The 17950-nt window shown below is 46.3% G+C and overlaps 1 protein-coding gene across 8 annotated transcripts in view; it reads left to right on the top strand.

The window, feature by feature from the left end:
* FRYL (FRY like transcription coactivator) overlaps nucleotides 1-17950 on the top strand; it is a 387434-nt gene that overhangs the window by 51710 nt on the left and 317774 nt on the right. For 4 of the 8 annotated variants that reach the window (XM_073583498.1, XM_073583500.1, XM_073583499.1 and 1 more), the window contains one exon: nucleotides 8549-8580. The exons of 2 other annotated variants lie outside the window; for them this stretch is intronic. In XM_073583498.1, coding sequence (XP_073439599.1) covers nucleotides 8571-8580 — 10 coding nt within the window. In that variant the 5' untranslated portion in view covers nucleotides 8549-8570. Of the gene's footprint in view, nucleotides 1-8548; nucleotides 8581-14427; nucleotides 14504-17950 lie in introns of all 8 variants that reach the window. 2 more of the 8 variants (XM_073583501.1, XM_073583503.1) reach the window with 1 other exon arrangement.

The raw sequence follows: 17950 nt of genomic DNA, 5'->3' as shown, positions 1-17950 counted from the left end.
ATACCATGGAAAGTGCTTCAGTCATGATGACTCCCTATGGGCGATGCATATATTAAATAATTTGGTATTTTATATTTTTTTTCCCTAATCGTCTATTAAACCATAGATCCTGTTTTCTTTCCCATTTTTACAAGGGTCTGGTTTGGCAGACTGACTGCCCTAGCGGCTCATCAGCAGTGATTGAGCACCAACGTACGAGGCGTGTGGGGATGATGGAAAAGCATGTGAAACAATTTAAGTGTTTTTGTCCTTGGGGGCTCTGCCCTGCAACACTGGGTGTGGGCAGAGAATCTGGAGTATGCCGAGGACTGGATGCCGCACAGACATGGCATTATCCCCGCTTTTTGTCCATTGTGTGAATAATTGACTGTTTTACACAGCGGATTCTAGTTTAGGTATGAGATGCAGTTTTCTGCGCGTATCACGTGTCTGTATTTGGGGGCACCGCCATAACTGTGTGTATGATGATACCGGCGCTCCAGATTAGGACACTGTGCGCAGAAGAGGGTAAGTCACGGTGTGCTTCTCACCTATCCCTGCTGGTGGCATCATACATGTAATATTATATATAGCTATTTCTGCGTGCTATTGTAATCAATCTTGTATAGTAGTAGTGCTTTGTATTAATGCGATTTATGAATGAATGTACTAATTTGTGGTTCGGACTCTTACTTTTGACCCTTGCTCCATGTTGCTCCTGCTACTTATGGCTCTTTCTCTAACATGTGCCCATTCGGGTAACTTGGATTCCTCCTAGAGTGAACTTGTGATCATCCGATCGTGGTTTGTAAACCTTCTCATCTTTTCAATAGGATTGTACTTGTGTGATCTCTTCCTCAACATTTCATCTCAAGGAGCAGTCCAGCAGCCATCGAGAATTTCTGATGTGGTGCTGACTTTTTTCCTATTGCGATTTAGTTCTAGATAGACACAGGGAAAAATATGTGAAGGTACCGATTAGGGAAAGTGGCGCCATGCGTTAGTTTACGTTCACACTTCGGTTTGGGGATTCCATTTGTCCTGTTTCGTTGATAAAAGAACGGATCTGTCGCATAACTGATGCAAGTGGAGGCTGAGGGGCTCTATTGACTATTCTGGGGCCCATCTATGTCTGCGTTTTGGAATGGGGTACAAAGAGTTTGACATGATGCACTTTTTTCGTATTCTAAAATCAGACACGTAACAGAAGCCGGGAGGAGCTCGTTATTATGGGGACCCCTCTGCTCCTGCTTACATTAGTTATGCAGCCAATACACATTGGACATTACAGGGGTTGTCTCATTATTGTTAATGGTTCAATTTGTAAAAACAAACAACTTTGCCATCTATTTCCCATTAAAGATCCTCTCTATTCTCATCTACAGCGGGATGTTTATTTTCGTAGTTGTAGTAGTTTACCGGCACTGGCTGTTTTCCTGTGGGATGTTTATTTTCGTAGTTGTAGTAGTTTTCCGGCACTGGCTGTTTTCCTCGGTTAGAAATTTGCGCTAGCACTTGTTTCCAATGCAGCTTGCAAGTGCTGCTCTAAAGCTGGTTAGATCCCTGGAGCTCAGAGCCGCGTCGCTGGTGCCGATGTTAGCAGCATTGGAGATTGCGTGCAATTTGTGTAAACTGCTCCGTCGCCGTCCCAAAGTGTAATCCTTCCGGAGCACATCGCTCCCTGACAAGCAGGAAGCCAGGAGGCAGAGGAGCAGTGTGCTGCTGATGAACAAACATGAGATACAGGTATTCCCTTTAATTCTGTGTCTCTGTTCTGGAAGACTGAACAGACAATGTCCTAGCTGAAGGTGATTGAAACCTGACATTTCATACAAAATAAATGAGCTATGACTGGTGCTGGGATTATTACCCCGTAAGAATGTCACCTGCAAAAAGAATTTCTGGGGAAAAAAAATAATTATTTCTAATATCCATCTGATGTCCTGGAAGAGTTCATGTGTCTTTGTACATTTTTGCAAGCCAGCTAAACAGCCATCCACATCCTTGTCATACAGAATACTCATCCTATAGGTTAGGATCAAAGTGGTTTAAAAAAAAAAAAAAAAAAATTACCTGATCTGCTGCCATTCTGACGCTGCCTGAATTCCCTTCCAGTCGCTAGTTCTGGACATCCTGACACTGACGTGGCTGCTGCTATCAATTTTTGGCTGTCACGTCACCATTCTATCAATTTATTGGAGGCAGTAGTCAGATGTTGGTGTGTCGGGACGTCCTTACTACAGGAGGAAGCGGAGACTGGCAGGATAGGTGAGCTCAGTATAGCTTCTATTATCAACTCATTCCTGGCATAGGTGAGCTTAGTGTGGCTTCTATTATCCGCTCATTCCGGGTATAGGTGAGCGCAGTGTGGCTTCTACTATCCACTCATTCTGGGTATAGGTGAGCTCAGTGTGGCTTCTATTATCCACTCATTCCGGGTATAGGTGAGCTCAGTGTGGCTTCTATTATCCGCTCATTCCGGATATAGGTGAACTCAGTATGGCTTCTATTAAAAGCTCATTCCGGGTATAGGTGAGCTCAGTGTGGATTCTATTATCCACTCATTCCGGGTATAGGTGAGCTCAGTGTGGCTTCTATTATCCACTCATTCCGGGTATAGGTGAGCTCAGTGTGGCTTCTATTATCCACTCATTCCGGGTATAGGTGAGCTCAGTGTGGCTTCTATTATCCTCTCATTCCGGGTATAGGTGAGCTCAGTGTGGCTTCTATTATCCACTCATTCCGGGTATAGGTGAGCTCAGTGTGGATTCTATTAAAAGCTCATTCCGGGTATAGGTGAGCTCAGTGTGGCTTCTATTATCCGCTCATTCCCGGTATAGGTGAGCTCAGTGTGGCTTCTATTATCCGCTCATTCCGGGTATAGGTGAGCTCAGTGTGGCTTCTATTATCCGCTCATTCCGGGTATAGGTGAGCTCAGTGTGGCTTCTATTATCCGCTCATTCCGGGTATAGGTGAGCTCAGTGTGGCTTCTATTATCCGCTCATTCCGGGTATAGGTGAGCTCAGTGTGGCTTCTATTATCCGCTCATTCCGGGTATAGGTGAGCTCAGTGTGGCTTCTATTATCCGCTCATTCCGGGTATAGGTGAGCTCAGTGTGGCTTCTATTATCCGCTCATTCCGGGTATAGGTGAGCTCAGTGTGGCTTCTATTATCCGCTCATTCCGGGTATAGGTGAGCTCAGTGTGGCTTCTATTATCCGCTCATTCCGGGTATAGGTGAGCTCAGTGTGGCTTCTATTATCCGCTCATTCCGGGTATAGGTGAGCTCAGTGTGGCTTCTATTATCCGCTCATTCCGGGTATAGGTGAGCTCAGTGTGGCTTCTATTATCCGCTCATTCAGGGTATAGGTGAGCTCAGTGTGGCTTCTATTATCCGCTCATTCCGGGTATAGGTGAGCTCAGTGTGGCTTCTATTATCCGCTCATTCCGGGTATAGGTGAGCTCAGTGTGGCTTCTATTATCCGCTCATTCCGGGTATAGGTGAGCTCAGTGTGGCTTCTATTATCCGCTCATTCCGGGTATAGGTGAGCTCAGTGTGGCTTCTATTATCCGCTCATTCCGGGTATAGGTGAGCTCAGTGTGGCTTCTATTATCCGCTCATTCCGGGTATAGGTGAGCTCAGTGTGGCTTCTATTATCCGCTCATTCCGGGTATAGGTGAGCTCAGTGTGGCTTCTATTATCCGCTCATTCCGGGTATAGGTGAGCTCAGTGTGGCTTCTATTATCCGCTCATTCCGGGTATAGGTGAGCTCAGTGTGGCTTCTATTGTTAACCCTTTCTCCTCCTTTGGTGGAAAACAAATATTTGCAGGCCACCCTTTTTTTTTTTTTTTTATTTGTATATTGGAAGGTTTTATATAGAAGCCCTTGAGGACCCTAACCCAACAACTGCACCTTATTTGCCCCAAAGTTTGATCTAACTTCTCAGCTTCTTATTGTAATGGAAGTTTCCATTTCGGCATTTTTTTTTTTTTTTTTCCTCTCTCTACTGAAATCTTAGTAATTTGTTTTGTTTTCTGGGAACAGTGACTTCCAAATTTTGATTGTGTTATGGTAGATTTTATCGTCCCCTCTCAGCCGGGCTGCGATAATTAGGAAGCCGGATCAATTGTGTATTAATTTGGTGAGTTGTTTGTGCAGGGAGTGTGCTTCCCATACATGACTGGCTGCCCATTGTTTGTTTGCCAGTGAGAGGAAGCCTGTTACTTCTTGTAAGAACAGACTACAGATAACGAGCATCTTGGAGGGAGCTGTGTGGTGAAGGGTTTGTATCGCCATCCAGGAATGTCTGTGGGAAGAGGAGTGGGCAGATGCCGGCTGCTGCGGCTACATGTCTGGGCATGAGGCTGTGCCCGGAGTGCTTTCCATCTCCCCTTCCTGACAATGTCCCCTTTCCGGCTGCATTATGCTTCAGACAAGTCACCGCGCAGATCCGAGCGGCCGACTTCCCCTATTCTGCCATTACATAAGACGTCTGGTGAGGCCTGAGCATGTTACCGTGCAGGAATGAGACGTGATCGCACGGAAAGTCTTATTGCCATTTTCACTAATTACACTAATAAGGATTTACTAGGAAATGTATGATGCACGACGTCTTTTCCAGGTGGATTCCAGCTATGTAAAAACAAGGTTACTTATGTGCTTGTCTAGGCTGATGTTACTACTTTTTGCTTCTTCAAGGTTGTTAAGGCTACGTGCACACGCTGCGGATTCACCCGTGGATTTGTATCTGCAGATCCGCAGGTAAAACCGCAGCTAAAATGACCTGCGGTTTTACCTGCGGATTGGACAGCGGTTTTCCCTTGCGGTTTGACACCTGGACAGTGGAACAGGTGGTAAACTGCAGCAGAATCCGCAGAAAGAATTGACATGTCAATTCTTTCTGCGGATTCAAAACCGCAGCTTTTCTGCAGTTGAAAAACCGCAGCATGTGCACAGCGGAATGTAAATCCCATAGACTTACATTGTACTGTACACTGTCTGCAGAACTGCTGCAGATCCGCAGCGGCCAAATCCGCAGCAGAATCCGCAGCGTGTGCACATACCCTAATTCTTGGTCAACTTGTTCATCTAATTCCAATAGGATGCTGCGCACCACTGTAGTGGAAAGTACAGAGAAAAGACGCCGGTAGTGCCACCGCAAAAATAACGGCAAAGCCGCCAGTGAAGGTCCTTCAGGAAAAAGACTGTTTACCTACAGCAGCTTCACCTAGAAAAATATTTTGGTTTTGCTGCCAAAAAAGATGTGCCCTTGGGGTGTGCTGGTTCCTAAAATCCCCCGAGACTGTACCGCTGCCAGTGTCTGTCGTTGTCGGCAGCACCACCAACATGTCAGCAGCATTGCAGACAAAATGTGATCTCAACGTCTCTGCCGGAGTTCACCCAAGCCGATCAGGGCTGCTCCACTCATTGATTGGCTGCAGTGCTGTACTCCGGAAGGGTGAATGAAGCACATCTTGGTTGTGTTTTTTTTTTTTTTCAACTCAAACTGGACATGAGTTTTCATCAAACAAAAAAACCCTCTTGGGTGCATGTATTGTACGTATAAGCAAAATGTGTAATGTAAAGTTGTTTCACCTGTAAAAAAAAAAATAATGGGTTACATTTCTCTGACAACAATAGATGGCCAATCTGGCTCCAACACCCTGAACTGCTGAAGTGGCTTGATATCACCATAGAGCCCTATTCTGATCCAAGTCTGGTTCAGGAGAACCTTGTAAGGTCCCCGCGATGGTGGACACAAGAATAGCTCTAAGATGTGATTCCATTACAGCTCAATGAAAGTCGCCTTTATGGCCCATTTCCAGTGACTTACTACAGGCCAGTGACCATCGTCAGTCGTCTGCAAGCCACTCGTTTGCTCGTTTTGGTGGCTTGTTTCCACAGCCTGATGAGCCGTAATGGGGACAGAAGGATTCTCTCCCCAACCGCACATCCTTTATCATGCGAGGTGATGTGCGGATTATAACCATGCTTTTTATGCAGCTATTCGAGTGATTGCCGGCACGTTTACAAGGGCTGATAATCGGGAATATTTATAAGAAGGCCTTGGGCTCTTCTGGTGGCAACTCCTACAAGGACACTGCTAGGTCTGACCTATGGTATAGGCACTGCTGGGGAACCTGTGTGAGTACTGTTCTGATGTGCCCCCATCCAGGCCTTTCATCAGTATCTTGTTTTATACGCCAACGGAATGTTCTTACACAGTTGGCGATTAATTGAATGTTAATTGGGCCTCCAGTAGATGTGGCTGAAACACAATAATCTTGCTCTTAATGCACTCGTAAAGTCTCAAGGTGTCTTCTTTGGGCAACTTGAACCCAAGCCATTTTGTCCTCGAGCCATTTCCAAGACGTTGGTAGGTTTCATTAAGGTTTTGGCTTACTCGTGCAAGTGTCTCAAAATATAAAAGTCTAGTCATTATATTCAGATTAATAATCTACTGAACCTGAATATCCATACTGATTTCTCTTGATCACTTTGCCAGTTCATATCACTAGGTGCACTTAGGGACACTTCTGAGATCAGGGCCAAGAAGGAATCTGGTGACCTGATCTCCTCGAACACGTCTTGTTGTAGACGTTACACATCACACATGGGTCCATCATCTCCACCAGTCATGGATTATAAGAACTAGCTTTGAGGGGAGTGATGCACTAGACGTTCCAGCGCAGCTTCTTGTTTTATCTCTTTTCTGATCTATAGAATACTTTTTTTTTTTTTCTCTCTCACATAGCCATCAGAGGACGAAACCCAAGCACTTCCAGATAGCCCCAATGTCAGATATGGACTGTTAATTATTTGCCATTCTCTTATTTCTAATGTTGAGCATTAGAAATGTGTGTTTTGTTTTTTTTTTGCTCCAGCTCTTGGACTTGCGCTAGCTAAAATGAATTGTCTACATTACTCGCCTTCCCCTACTCCAGCACTCGCTCTCAGCTGGTCTTTGTGATTGGTTGCAAACTACAGCTCAGCTGACTGCTGCAGCCAATCACTAGGCGCAGCGTCTTGTGTGGCCTATAACTGCAAACCCACTGAGCCCAGTAATTGGTCGCAGCTGTCATGTAATCTGTTGCAGTGACCACTCCTGTTACAGGGGGAGGTGACTAAGGCTGTGTGCACACGCTGAGGATTGGTCTGCGGAACTGCAGGTAAAACCGCAGGTAAAATGACCTTCGGATTGGCCTGCGGTTTATCACCTCTACAATGGAGGAGATGGTAAACCGCAGCAGAATCCGCAGAAAAGAAGTGACATGTCATTTCTTTCTGCGGATTCAAAACCGCAGCTTTTCCGCAGTTAAAAATCCGCAGGATGTGCACAGCAGATTGTAAATCACATAGACATACAGGCTACTGTACACTGTCTGCAGAACTGCTGCAGATCCGCAGCAAAAACCGCAGCGTGTGCACATAGCCTAAGGCCTCGGTCAGATGTACATTTTTCTCATACAAGTTCTATCCTTGTTTTTCGCAGCCTATAAAAGGTCAGACTTCCTTCAGTGTTTGGTCAGTGTGTCAGTTTTTACCCAGGAAAGATGTATACCTTTGTACCGTGTTAGCCAGTAGATAGAAGAATATTTAGAATTGAGAGTCCTCAGTGGTTGATACCTTTTAATGGCTAACTGAAAAGATGGTAACAAGTTGCAAGCTTTCGAGACTACTCAGGTCTCTTCATCAGTCTTGTTACCATCTTTTCAGTTAGCCATTAAAAGGTATCAACCACTGAGGACTCTCAATTCTAAATATTCTTCAGTTTTTACCATCAGTTTCATCTGTTTTCCTGGATGAAAATCAAGTTTCAAACCGTTCATTGAAACGCTGACCGCACGGACCCACAGACCTGCGTTCATGAGACTTAAATCAAAATTGGACCTATCTCCATGGTGTTCTGAAGGCCTCTTGTTCTGCAAAAATGTATGGACATGTGAACAGTCCCATAGAGCTCGTACCTTTTACAATATATGGGACTGTTAACAACGCCATGGAGATATGTCCGATTTTGATCCGAGTCTCTGATCAAACTCGTCAGTGTCTACGGGGCCGTGCCGTCAGTTATTCCATGAACTGTTTGGGAGAAGTTTATGAAACTTTTATTTTCATCCACAAAAAAACGGAGTCTGGAGAAACGTTACGTGATTGTCTGTGTGCTGTAATAAACCACATCATCCTGTGAATTTATGACCTGTGATCTGAATAATGGGAGTTGTTGTCCTGCTACTGGCACCACGTTGGTTCATGAGCTTGGGTCTTGATCACACAGAAATATTGTGTTCTCCATTTATAATCCAATTAGTATTTAGAAAACAAAAACCAAGACTGAGTCCAAAACTCGCTTTTTTTTTTTCTTTGTTAATTTTATCATTTTTTTTTTTTTTTTTACCAAATACTGTCTCAAAATCCAAAAGTGTGAATGAGGCCTTTATGTGGGAGTGCTGTAGTCTTCTAGGTACTCGAGTTTCTCTCTGTAGATTAATAAGATATGAAGGAGAATATACAAGAACTAGATGTGTTTTTTGAATGTTTATTTTTTTTTTTTTTTTTCTTTACCAGCTCGAGACAAGCCTGACAATCAATGCCTCGGGGTAAGTTTTCTACTAAAGTAAGAGTAAGTTTTGCTAATCTGAACTCCCAAACCACATCCTTTATTTGGGGGAAAGCCAGGCCTAAACTTAAACTAACCACTTTACAGAGGCCCAAGAGGGGAGGGGGGGGGGCAGCGTTTCCTGATGATTTTTTTTTTTTTTTACACTGGACTGGACAGGCCAAGGCCATAAGTACATGGATGCCTGGAGGTCATCTCCCAAACTCTGAGAGTCATCTTCTTCATGCTGCACGGATTAGTTGCCCACTGGGTTTTTTGGAAATGAGGAAAATAAATGTCTCGAGACTGCTACCTCTGCTTCGTCTGGTGCGATCGATATGGAGACAGATTAAGGGGGTGGTTAGATTTGGGGATATTATAGCTGAAATGCCCCTATGGAATAATGACTACCTCCCGGTACTACTTGAACATCCATCCGCCGAGTTCTGGGTTCAGTATAGTGTCTCTACGATAGGTGATCTATACGATCATGGAAACTTTGGTGTCCTTTGAGCAATTACAAGTTAATCGCGGTGTCCCAAGATCCCAGTTTCTCTGTTATTTACAACTAAGGTCAGCTTTTCAATCACACATGCGATGTATAGGTATAGATAATGCCATTTCGTCTCTACCTTTGATAGGGATCCTCAAATCACAGGGCCCTCAGGGTCTCCTCTCCTCTCTATATACATATATGTTGTCAGTGGGGACAGAATGTGCCTTAGATTCCGTTAGAAGAAATGGGAGAGGCTCATCCCAGATACACAGGGTGAAGAATGGGAAGAAATCCCGGAGTCACCAATTTGGGTGTCTCCGTCTGCCAACAACAGGATGATACAATTGTATATTATTAATCAATCATATTTGACTCCAATTCGACTCTTTAAGATGGGCCGATACCCGTCATCGGAATGTTTGAGATGTCACTCAATAGATGCAGACTTTATCCATATGATCTGGTGCTGTCCTGTCGTTGCACAATACTGGAGGGAGGTGACATCACCATTGACATCTTTGGTACAAACCCCTGTTCCCCTTGAGCCACTGATCTGTCTGTTTGGAGTGTGGGGTCATTATGTTGGGTTTTTTCTACGGGAGACACTGTTTATGGCACGGAAGGTACTAGCATTACGGTGGATGGGGAAGTCACCTCCTTCTCTTGGGTCCTGGATCACTTTGGTAAATTCGATTATCCCATATGAACGAACGCTGTATCAAAATAGAGGGTGCCCGGGTAAATTTGAAAAGATTTGGGAGAGGTGGAACTCCTCTCGCCTCACTTTGCAGAGCGGAGATGTCGCACAGTAAACCGCTTGTTATGTGGAAGTAGGTTGCGGAATGGTTTATACTTTGGTAGATGTAGGTAGGGTTTAGAAGCTAGGCAGGTTTCAGTATTGGCATAATGACACAACGCTATTGTGATTCAATTGGTATTATGTTTTGCTTTATTTATATACAACTGATGCACACATTATCTTCACATTTTCATGTTATCTAAGCATATGTATGTTTTGTATCAAGCGTAACATCATATACTAAATGTGTGTATTATATAACTGCTTATGGTTAAATAAATTGAAAAAAAAAAAGTAAGAGTAAGTTCATGTAAATCCTCAGACCATCACGGGAAAGTGTCGGCTCGGATCGCCAAATTGGGCTGAGTTTGCTGTGGATTTTGCAGAATAGCTGATGGTTTGTAAACAAGAAAACTAAACCTACCTTAGTCATCCCTTGTCTCCTCGGCTTCAGCCATCACATGGAAGCCCTTGGTCTCCACCGATATCTAAGCTCATTATTGTCCCCGTATATTATTTGGTATTTTGTCAGCTACAGAAAGACTGTTTGTGTCGGGCTCTTAAGTTTCTATGAAGGAGCAATGCCTGTTGTCTGATTGTGAAGGGGCTGTAGATGGAAGTGTGGCCGAAAACAAGCCACAACCTGCAAGTGACTGGCCATCATGGAGGTGAGATGACTCCACAATGAAGGTGTGAGTGTGCATCGTTCTGCTTCCCGCGGGTCGGTCCCCCTCCTCCTGTCATAGATTGGAGTACGCAGTGCTCCCTATAATTGTCCATGGTGCTAAGTCCTGTATTACTGATTGTGCATATTCTTCTGAAGTAAAAAATCCGCCTTTGTGACTCGCAGTTCTCGTCCTTGTCAACATGTTCAGCATTTTTCCTCTGAGCAGAATTTGCTGGTTCAGCTCTGGTACCAATGAATAGGCTCATCAGCTACCAAGCCAAAGCTGCCGAAACGGACCCGCAGCCGCCGAGGCCATCTGATGACATTACACCTGCAGGGGGGAGAGGTGGCCGGTTACAGCTATAGTGACACAGGCATTGCCTTAAAGGGAATCTGTCAGCCCTTTTTTGAGATATCATATAATATCATTCAATTGTGTGTCACATAAGGATTCTCTTAGTACTTTTGCTTCCCCCTGACCCTGCACCTTTCATCTATAAATACCTTTTTTACATTGGTTCAGATGTATGTAAACTGCCGCTGACCGGTCCGCTGGGCGGGGCTTATTCACCTGCTCCCCCCTCCCTGTGTTGCTCTACACAAGAAGAAATGCGTAGAGCAAGACAGGGAGGGGCAGTTGAATAAGCCCCGCCCAGCGGACCGGACCGCGGCAGTTTACATACATCTGAACCGATGTAAAAAAAAAAAAAAAGGTATTTATGCATGAAAGGTGCGGGGTCAGGGGGAAGCAAAGTACTAAGAGAATCCTTATGTGACACACAATTGAATGATATTATATGATATCTCAAAAAAGGGGTGACAGATTCCCTTTAAAGGGGTATTCCCATTTCAAAGATCCTATCCCAGTATGTAGTTGGGCAATAATATTAGCAAATACCTTCAATTAGAAATGTAGTATAGTTCTTCTGATACGGCTATGTCACTTACCCCATGTGCAGGGCATTGCAGTAGCTTAGGTATCCATGGTTACGACCACTGAGAACTACTGTGACTGTCACTATGAGTGGTCAAACAATGGATACCTAAGCAATGCCCTGCACATGGGGTAAGCAACATAGCAAAAGAACTAGATTACTATTCCCCCGTTATAAAATAACAGCTATACTCCCCTCTGGTGCCGCTGCTGTTCCAGTGGTGTGGACACTGGCTCACCCGGGGCTCATGTCACATTACGTCACACAATCCCTGCAGCCAGTCAGCAGCTTCTTTATTTTTCCCTCCTTTGGACATAACTGATGTCCAGAGTAGATGAGAGCTGCGCTGCTCTCACTTCCTCCGGATGTCTGATTTGTACAAAGGAGGGAAAAGTGAAGAGGCTGCTGCCTACATATCCTCCTATATACAGTGTGAGCCCCTGTATTGCCTCCTATATACAGCGTGAGCCCCTCCATAGCCTCCTATATACAGCGTGAGCCCCTGCATAGCCTCCTATATACAGCGTGAGCCCCTGCATAGCCTCCTATATACAGCGTGAGCCCCTGCATAGCCTCCTATATACAGCGTGAGCCCCTGCATAGCCTCCTATATACAGCGTGAGCCCCTGCATAGCCTCCTATATACAGCGTGAACCCCTGCATAGCCTCCTATATACAGCGTGAACCCCTGCATAGCCTCCTATATACAGCGTGAGCCCCTCCGTAGCCTCCTATATACAGCGTGAGCCCCTCCGTAGCCTCCTATATACAGCGTGAACCCCTGCATAGCCTCCAATATACAGTGTGAGCCCCTGCAAGCCTCCAATATACAGTGTGAGCCCCTGCATAGCCTCCTATATAGTGTGAGCCCCTCCGTAGCCTCCTATATACAGTGTGAGCCCCGCCGTAGCCTCCTATATACAGTGTGAGCCCCTCCGTAGCCTCCTATATACAGTGTGAGCCCCTCCGTAGCCTCCTATATACAGTGTGAGCCCCTCCGTAGCCTCCTATATACAGTGTGAGCCCCTCCGTAGCCTCCTATATACAGTGTGAGCCCCTCCGTAGCCTCCTATATACAGTGTGAGCCCCTCCGTAGCCTCCTATATACAGTGTGAGCCCCTCCGTAGCCTCCTATATACAGTGTGAGCCCCTCCGTAGCCTCCTATATACAGTGTGAGCCCCTCCGTAGCCTCCTATATACAGTGTGAGCCCCTCCGTAGCCTCCTATATACAGTGTGAGCCCCTCCGTAGCCTCATATACAGTGTGAGCCCCTCCGTAGCCTCCTATATACAGTGTGAGCCCCTCCGTAGCCTCGTGTGCACAGCGTGAGACCCCCCGCGTAGCCTCGTGTGCACAGCGTGAGACCCCCCCGCGTAGCCTCGTGTGCACAGCGTGAGACCCCCCCGCGTAGCCTCGTGTGCACAGCGTGAGACCCCCCGCGTAGCCTCGTGTGCGCAGCGTGAGACCCCCCTTCGTAGCCTCGTGTGCGCAGCGTGAGACCCCCCTTCGTAGCCTCGTGTGCGCAGCGTGAGACCCCCCTTCGTAGCCTCGTGTGCGCAGCGTGAGACCCCCCTTCGTAGCCTCGTGTGCGCAGCGCGAGACCCCCCTTCGTAGCCTCGTGTGCGCAGCGCGAGACCCCCCTTCGTAGCCTCGTGTGCGCAGCGCGAGACCCCCCTTCGTAGCCTCGTGTGCGCAGCGCGAGACCCCCCTTCGTAGCCTCGTGTGCGCAGCGCGAGACCCCCCTTCGTAGCCTCGTGTGCGCAGCGCGAGACCCCCCTTCGTAGCCTCGTGTGCGCAGCGCGAGACCCCCCTTCGTAGCCTCGTGTGCGCAGCGCGAGACCCCCCTTCGTAGCCTCGTGTGCGCAGCGCGAGACCCCCCTTCGTAGCCTCGTGTGCGCAGCGCGAGACCCCCCTTCGTAGCCTCGTGTGCGCAGCGCGAGACCCCCCTTCGTAGCCTCGTGTGCGCAGCGCGAGACCCCCCTTCGTAGCCTCGTGTGCGCAGCGCGAGACCCCCCTTCGTAGCCTCGTGTGCGCAGCGCGAGACCCCCCTTCGTAGCCTCGTGTGCGCAGCGCGAGACCCCCCTTCGTAGCCTCGTGTGCGCAGCGCGAGACCCCCCTTCGTAGCCTCGTGTGCGCAGCGCGAGACCCCCCTTCGTAGCCTCGTGTGCGCAGCGCGAGACTCTTTCCCCCCCCCCCCCCCCCCCCCCCCCCCCCCGCATGAAAGCAAAAAAAACACCTCTCCCGTTCCCCCGAGCTCTGCTCCTGTCTCCGGTGCACTGACTCTCATCCGAGGGATGTAATGATGTCGTCACATCACCTGTCTCACACGTTGATTGGTGGAAGAAGAGGCCGGTGGCCCCGTCCCCCACCGCTGCATTCACCCCGTCCCCCACCACTGTATTTACCCCGTCCCCCACCACTGCATTCACCCCGTGCATCCTGAGGATCCAGATAGCAGTGACAGCAGGAAGCCGCAGATGAGCAGCAGAGGGCTCGGTGCATGTGAGCCGCACTGGAATAGCCAGGTGGCCCCTGGACCCCACTTTGTCCAGCCCTGCTATAGAGCGTCTGAAAGTCGAGTATGCCAGTACTTCCAGATAATCCGTGCTAACTGTGAGCTGCTATCAGGTCCACATGGGCCTCCCGTTTGTCCACAATTCTGTGCTATGCGAATTGTTCTGAAGACCAAAAACAGTTGAGTGCCGCACTCCAAGGATTTCTCTATGGGGCGAAGTGCCCCAAGTGCATCAAAAAATGACACATTGTCATCCATGACATTGAAATTTACAAGATGAAATACAGTTTTCCGTGTTAAAGCTTTGCAATGTATCCATAAAAATCGGGACCTGACTTTTTTCTTCCTCACACGTAGACATGAATGGGCAAGTCTCCTCCAAAATACGGAAGAGAGTATTGCAGACTGTGACCTTTTTTTGTTATTTCATTACAGACATTCTTGATGTCAACAAACAAAACCCCGAACAGCCTCCTAGAATAACATTGGTCCGAGTGCTGTGAGTTTTAAGGTACGACACATGGACCAAACCTAGCCGTGTGAGTAGCCGTAAGGCCACCTTTCCCGTACTTGATTTTGGCCCTCGGGCAGTGGAGCGTATTGAGTCGCCAGTGTAGTGATTTGGACGTGGCATGTTGTTGTGCTTTGTTTTGGAAGCTGAGCGTTAATGATTTGACCATACAAGGTTGTGTTTTGGGTCTGGATTTTCCAGGAAATCGCTCACAGCGGTGACGTTACGGAGCACACTTGTTTAGGTTCAGCTGTAAACAGCAATTATTACAAAGTGACAAATGTGTTGTTTCCACGTTGTCATTCTCACACGCGTTTCATTGAGTGTTCTCCGAGTGGGGAGGAATGTTGCCACGCCGGACACTGTTACCTATAGTAATCACTCTATACCTTATTTATGATGTGACTTTTTTTTCTTTAATCTTTATTGTCTTTCAGTTCCCATGAGTGAAAAATAATACTGGGGAAAAAAAAGTATTAAAGGTTTAACAATACTGATCTGTAAATCTGAGTGCATTATGGTGGTGTGATACAGTGGGGGAAATAAGTATTTGGTCCCTTGCTGATTTTGTAAGTTTGCCCACTGACAAAGACATGAACAGTCCATATAATTTTAAGGGTAGGTTAATTTTAACATTGAGAGACAGAATATCAAAAATTCAGAAAATCACTTTGTATATATTATATAAATTTATTTGCATTTTGCAGTGAGAAATAAGTATTTGATCCCTCTGGTAAACAAGACTTAATACTTGGTGGCAAAACCCTTGTTGGCAAGCACAGCAGTCAGACGTTTTTTGTAGTTGATGATGAGGTTTGCACACATGTCAGGAGGAATTTTGGTCCACTCCTCTTTGCAGATCTTGGCAACTTGTAGCTTCAACTCCCTCCATAAGTTTTCTATGGGATTAAGGTCTGGAGACTGGCTAGGCCTCTCCATGATCTTAATGTTCTTCTTTTTGAGCCACTCCTTTGTTGCCTTGGGTCACTGTCTTGCTGGTAGACCCAACCACAGCCCATTTATAATGTCCTAGCGGAGGGAAGGAGGTTGTCACTCAGGATTTTACGGTACATGGCTCCATCCATTCTCCCATTGATACGGTGAAGTAGTCCTGTGCCCTTAGCAGAGAAACACCCTCAAAGCATAATGTTTCCACCTCCATGCTTGGCAGTGGGGACGGTGTTCTTTGGGTTATAGGCAGCATTTCTCTTCCTCCAAACACGGCGAGTTGAGTTAATGCCAAAGACCTCAATTTTTGTCTCATCTGACCACAGCACCTTCTCCCAGTCACTCACAGAATCATCCAGGAGTTCATTGGCAAACATCAGACAGTCCTGCACATGTGCCTTCTTGAGCAGGGGGACCATGTGGGCACTGCAGGATTTTAAACCTTTAGGCTGTGTGCACACACAGCGTTTTTTTAGCGTGTTTTTTTAGCGGATTTGACAATAAAAACGCTAAAAATAAGCTTCCCATTCATTTCTATGCATTTTGCAATTTCTGCGCATATTGCTGCTTTTTTTTTTACCGCAAAAAAAAACGCTTCGCAGTAAAAAACACAGCATGCTTATTAATTTCGCAGATTTTTCCGCATTTTTGGCTAGTTTTGTGTGTCAGGAACCGCGCGGAAAAAAACGCATAAAAACCGCCCGTTTTTTGCGCAAAAAAAAACCCTGCGGTTTCTGGGAAGGGAGTCAGGTTTTTAAGCAGAAATTTTCTGCTACATGTGCACATAGCCTTACGGCGTAATGTATTACCAATGGTTTTCTTGGTGACTGTGGTCCCAGCTGCCTTGAGATCATTAAGTTCCCCCCGTGTAGTTTTAGGCTGATCTCTCGCCTTCCTCATGATCAAGGATATCCCACGAGGTGAGATTTTGTATGGTGCCCCAGATCGGTGCTGATTTACAGTCATTTTGTATTTCTTCCATTTTGTTACTATTGCCCCAACTGTTGTCTCCTTCTCACCCACCGTCTTACTTATGGTTTTGTAGTACATTCCATCTTTGTGCAGATCTATGATCTTGTCCCTGACATCCTTATAAAGCTCTTTGGTCTTGCCCATGTTGTAGAGGTTAGAGTCTGAGTCTGTGGACAGGAGTCTTTTATAAAGGTGACTATGTAAGACAGCTGTCTTTAATGCAGGTAATGAGTTGATTAGGAGTGTCTAACTGGTCTGTAGGAGCCAAAACTCATGGTTGGTAGGGGATCAAATACTTATTTCTCACTGCAAAATGCAAATAAATTTATATAATTTATACAATGTGATTTTCAAGATTTTAATTTTGATGTTCTATCTCTCAATGCTAAAATTATAGACTGTTCATGTCTTTGTCAGTGGGCAAACTTACAAAATCAGCAAGGGATCAAATGAGAATTTCGCTCACTGTACATTGACAGATCTATCGCCTATAAAGATATTTGATATCCATTATTAACATGTTTATCAGCTCTGTTCACACTGGCTTTTTGGTAGTTTATCATAATTTCTCTATCACTTCTAAATAACAGAGTGCCGTCATTCAGATAAAACTCAAGTAGATCCCATTTCTAAGACCATAAATGGATGGATTGTGTAACGGCTTCAGCTCTGTATTGGGCCTTTTGTTAATGTGAACAGTGTCATACTAAAGTTCAAGGGGTTTTCCCAGAATAATGAATTATCCTCTAAGCATAAGGAATAACTTACTGGTCACTTTGGGAACCAACCACTGGGATTGTCAGCAAGCCTGGGCTCCAAAACCCCCAGAACAGGACATTGTAGACTACCGACTCTGCCTCCGCCACTTTTGCTGAATTTAATGGGTGGGTGTAGCCACGCATTGGCTCTGCCCATTTTCCAGAGCTGTTTGAAACTGGCATGAAAATGCCAAAAGTCACATTTTTTGGACTGTTAGGTTAAGTTCCCACGGTCAGTAAACGCTGCGGGTTGGACGCTGCGTACTTGCGCAGCACCCAACCCGCGGCATCCCGGTGTTACAGCATAGTGGATGGGTTTTCAAGAAATCCCATGCCCACAATGCGTCTACAGAAGGCCGCGGCTCACCTGCGGAGACGGACATGGGGCGCTTCTTTCCAGACTGCAGCATGTCAGTTTATCTTGCGGTAAATCGTTCAGATGGTTTTCCTGGACCTTTTTTTAATTGCTGACCTTGATAAAGTGCACGGTTGCGAGCTTCAGGGCCACAACATCGGGTACAGAGTTGTCCAAGTCAGGGGTCACGTGCAGTTCTGCTGACTGTGTTTGCCACCTGACAGTGGCCACTGATACAAACTCACATACTGGGTATAACCAATTCTGAATGGTTTTACAGAGAACCTGCCATCAAGATTCGGGATTATCCATGTTAACCTGTATGGGCAGAATGGCGCTGTCATCCTGATATAATAGATGCATTCAGTTGTGTTAAATCCTTGTTAGAAGTGTGGGATTCCTACGCTCTTCGTA

This window comes from Dendrobates tinctorius, unplaced genomic scaffold (genome assembly GCF_039654945.1).
Source record: "Dendrobates tinctorius isolate UK_male_01 unplaced genomic scaffold, ASM3965494v1 ptg000079l, whole genome shotgun sequence".
NCBI lineage: Eukaryota > Metazoa > Chordata > Amphibia > Anura > Dendrobatidae > Dendrobates > Dendrobates tinctorius.
This window is presented reverse-complemented; position numbering and strand designations above follow the sequence as displayed.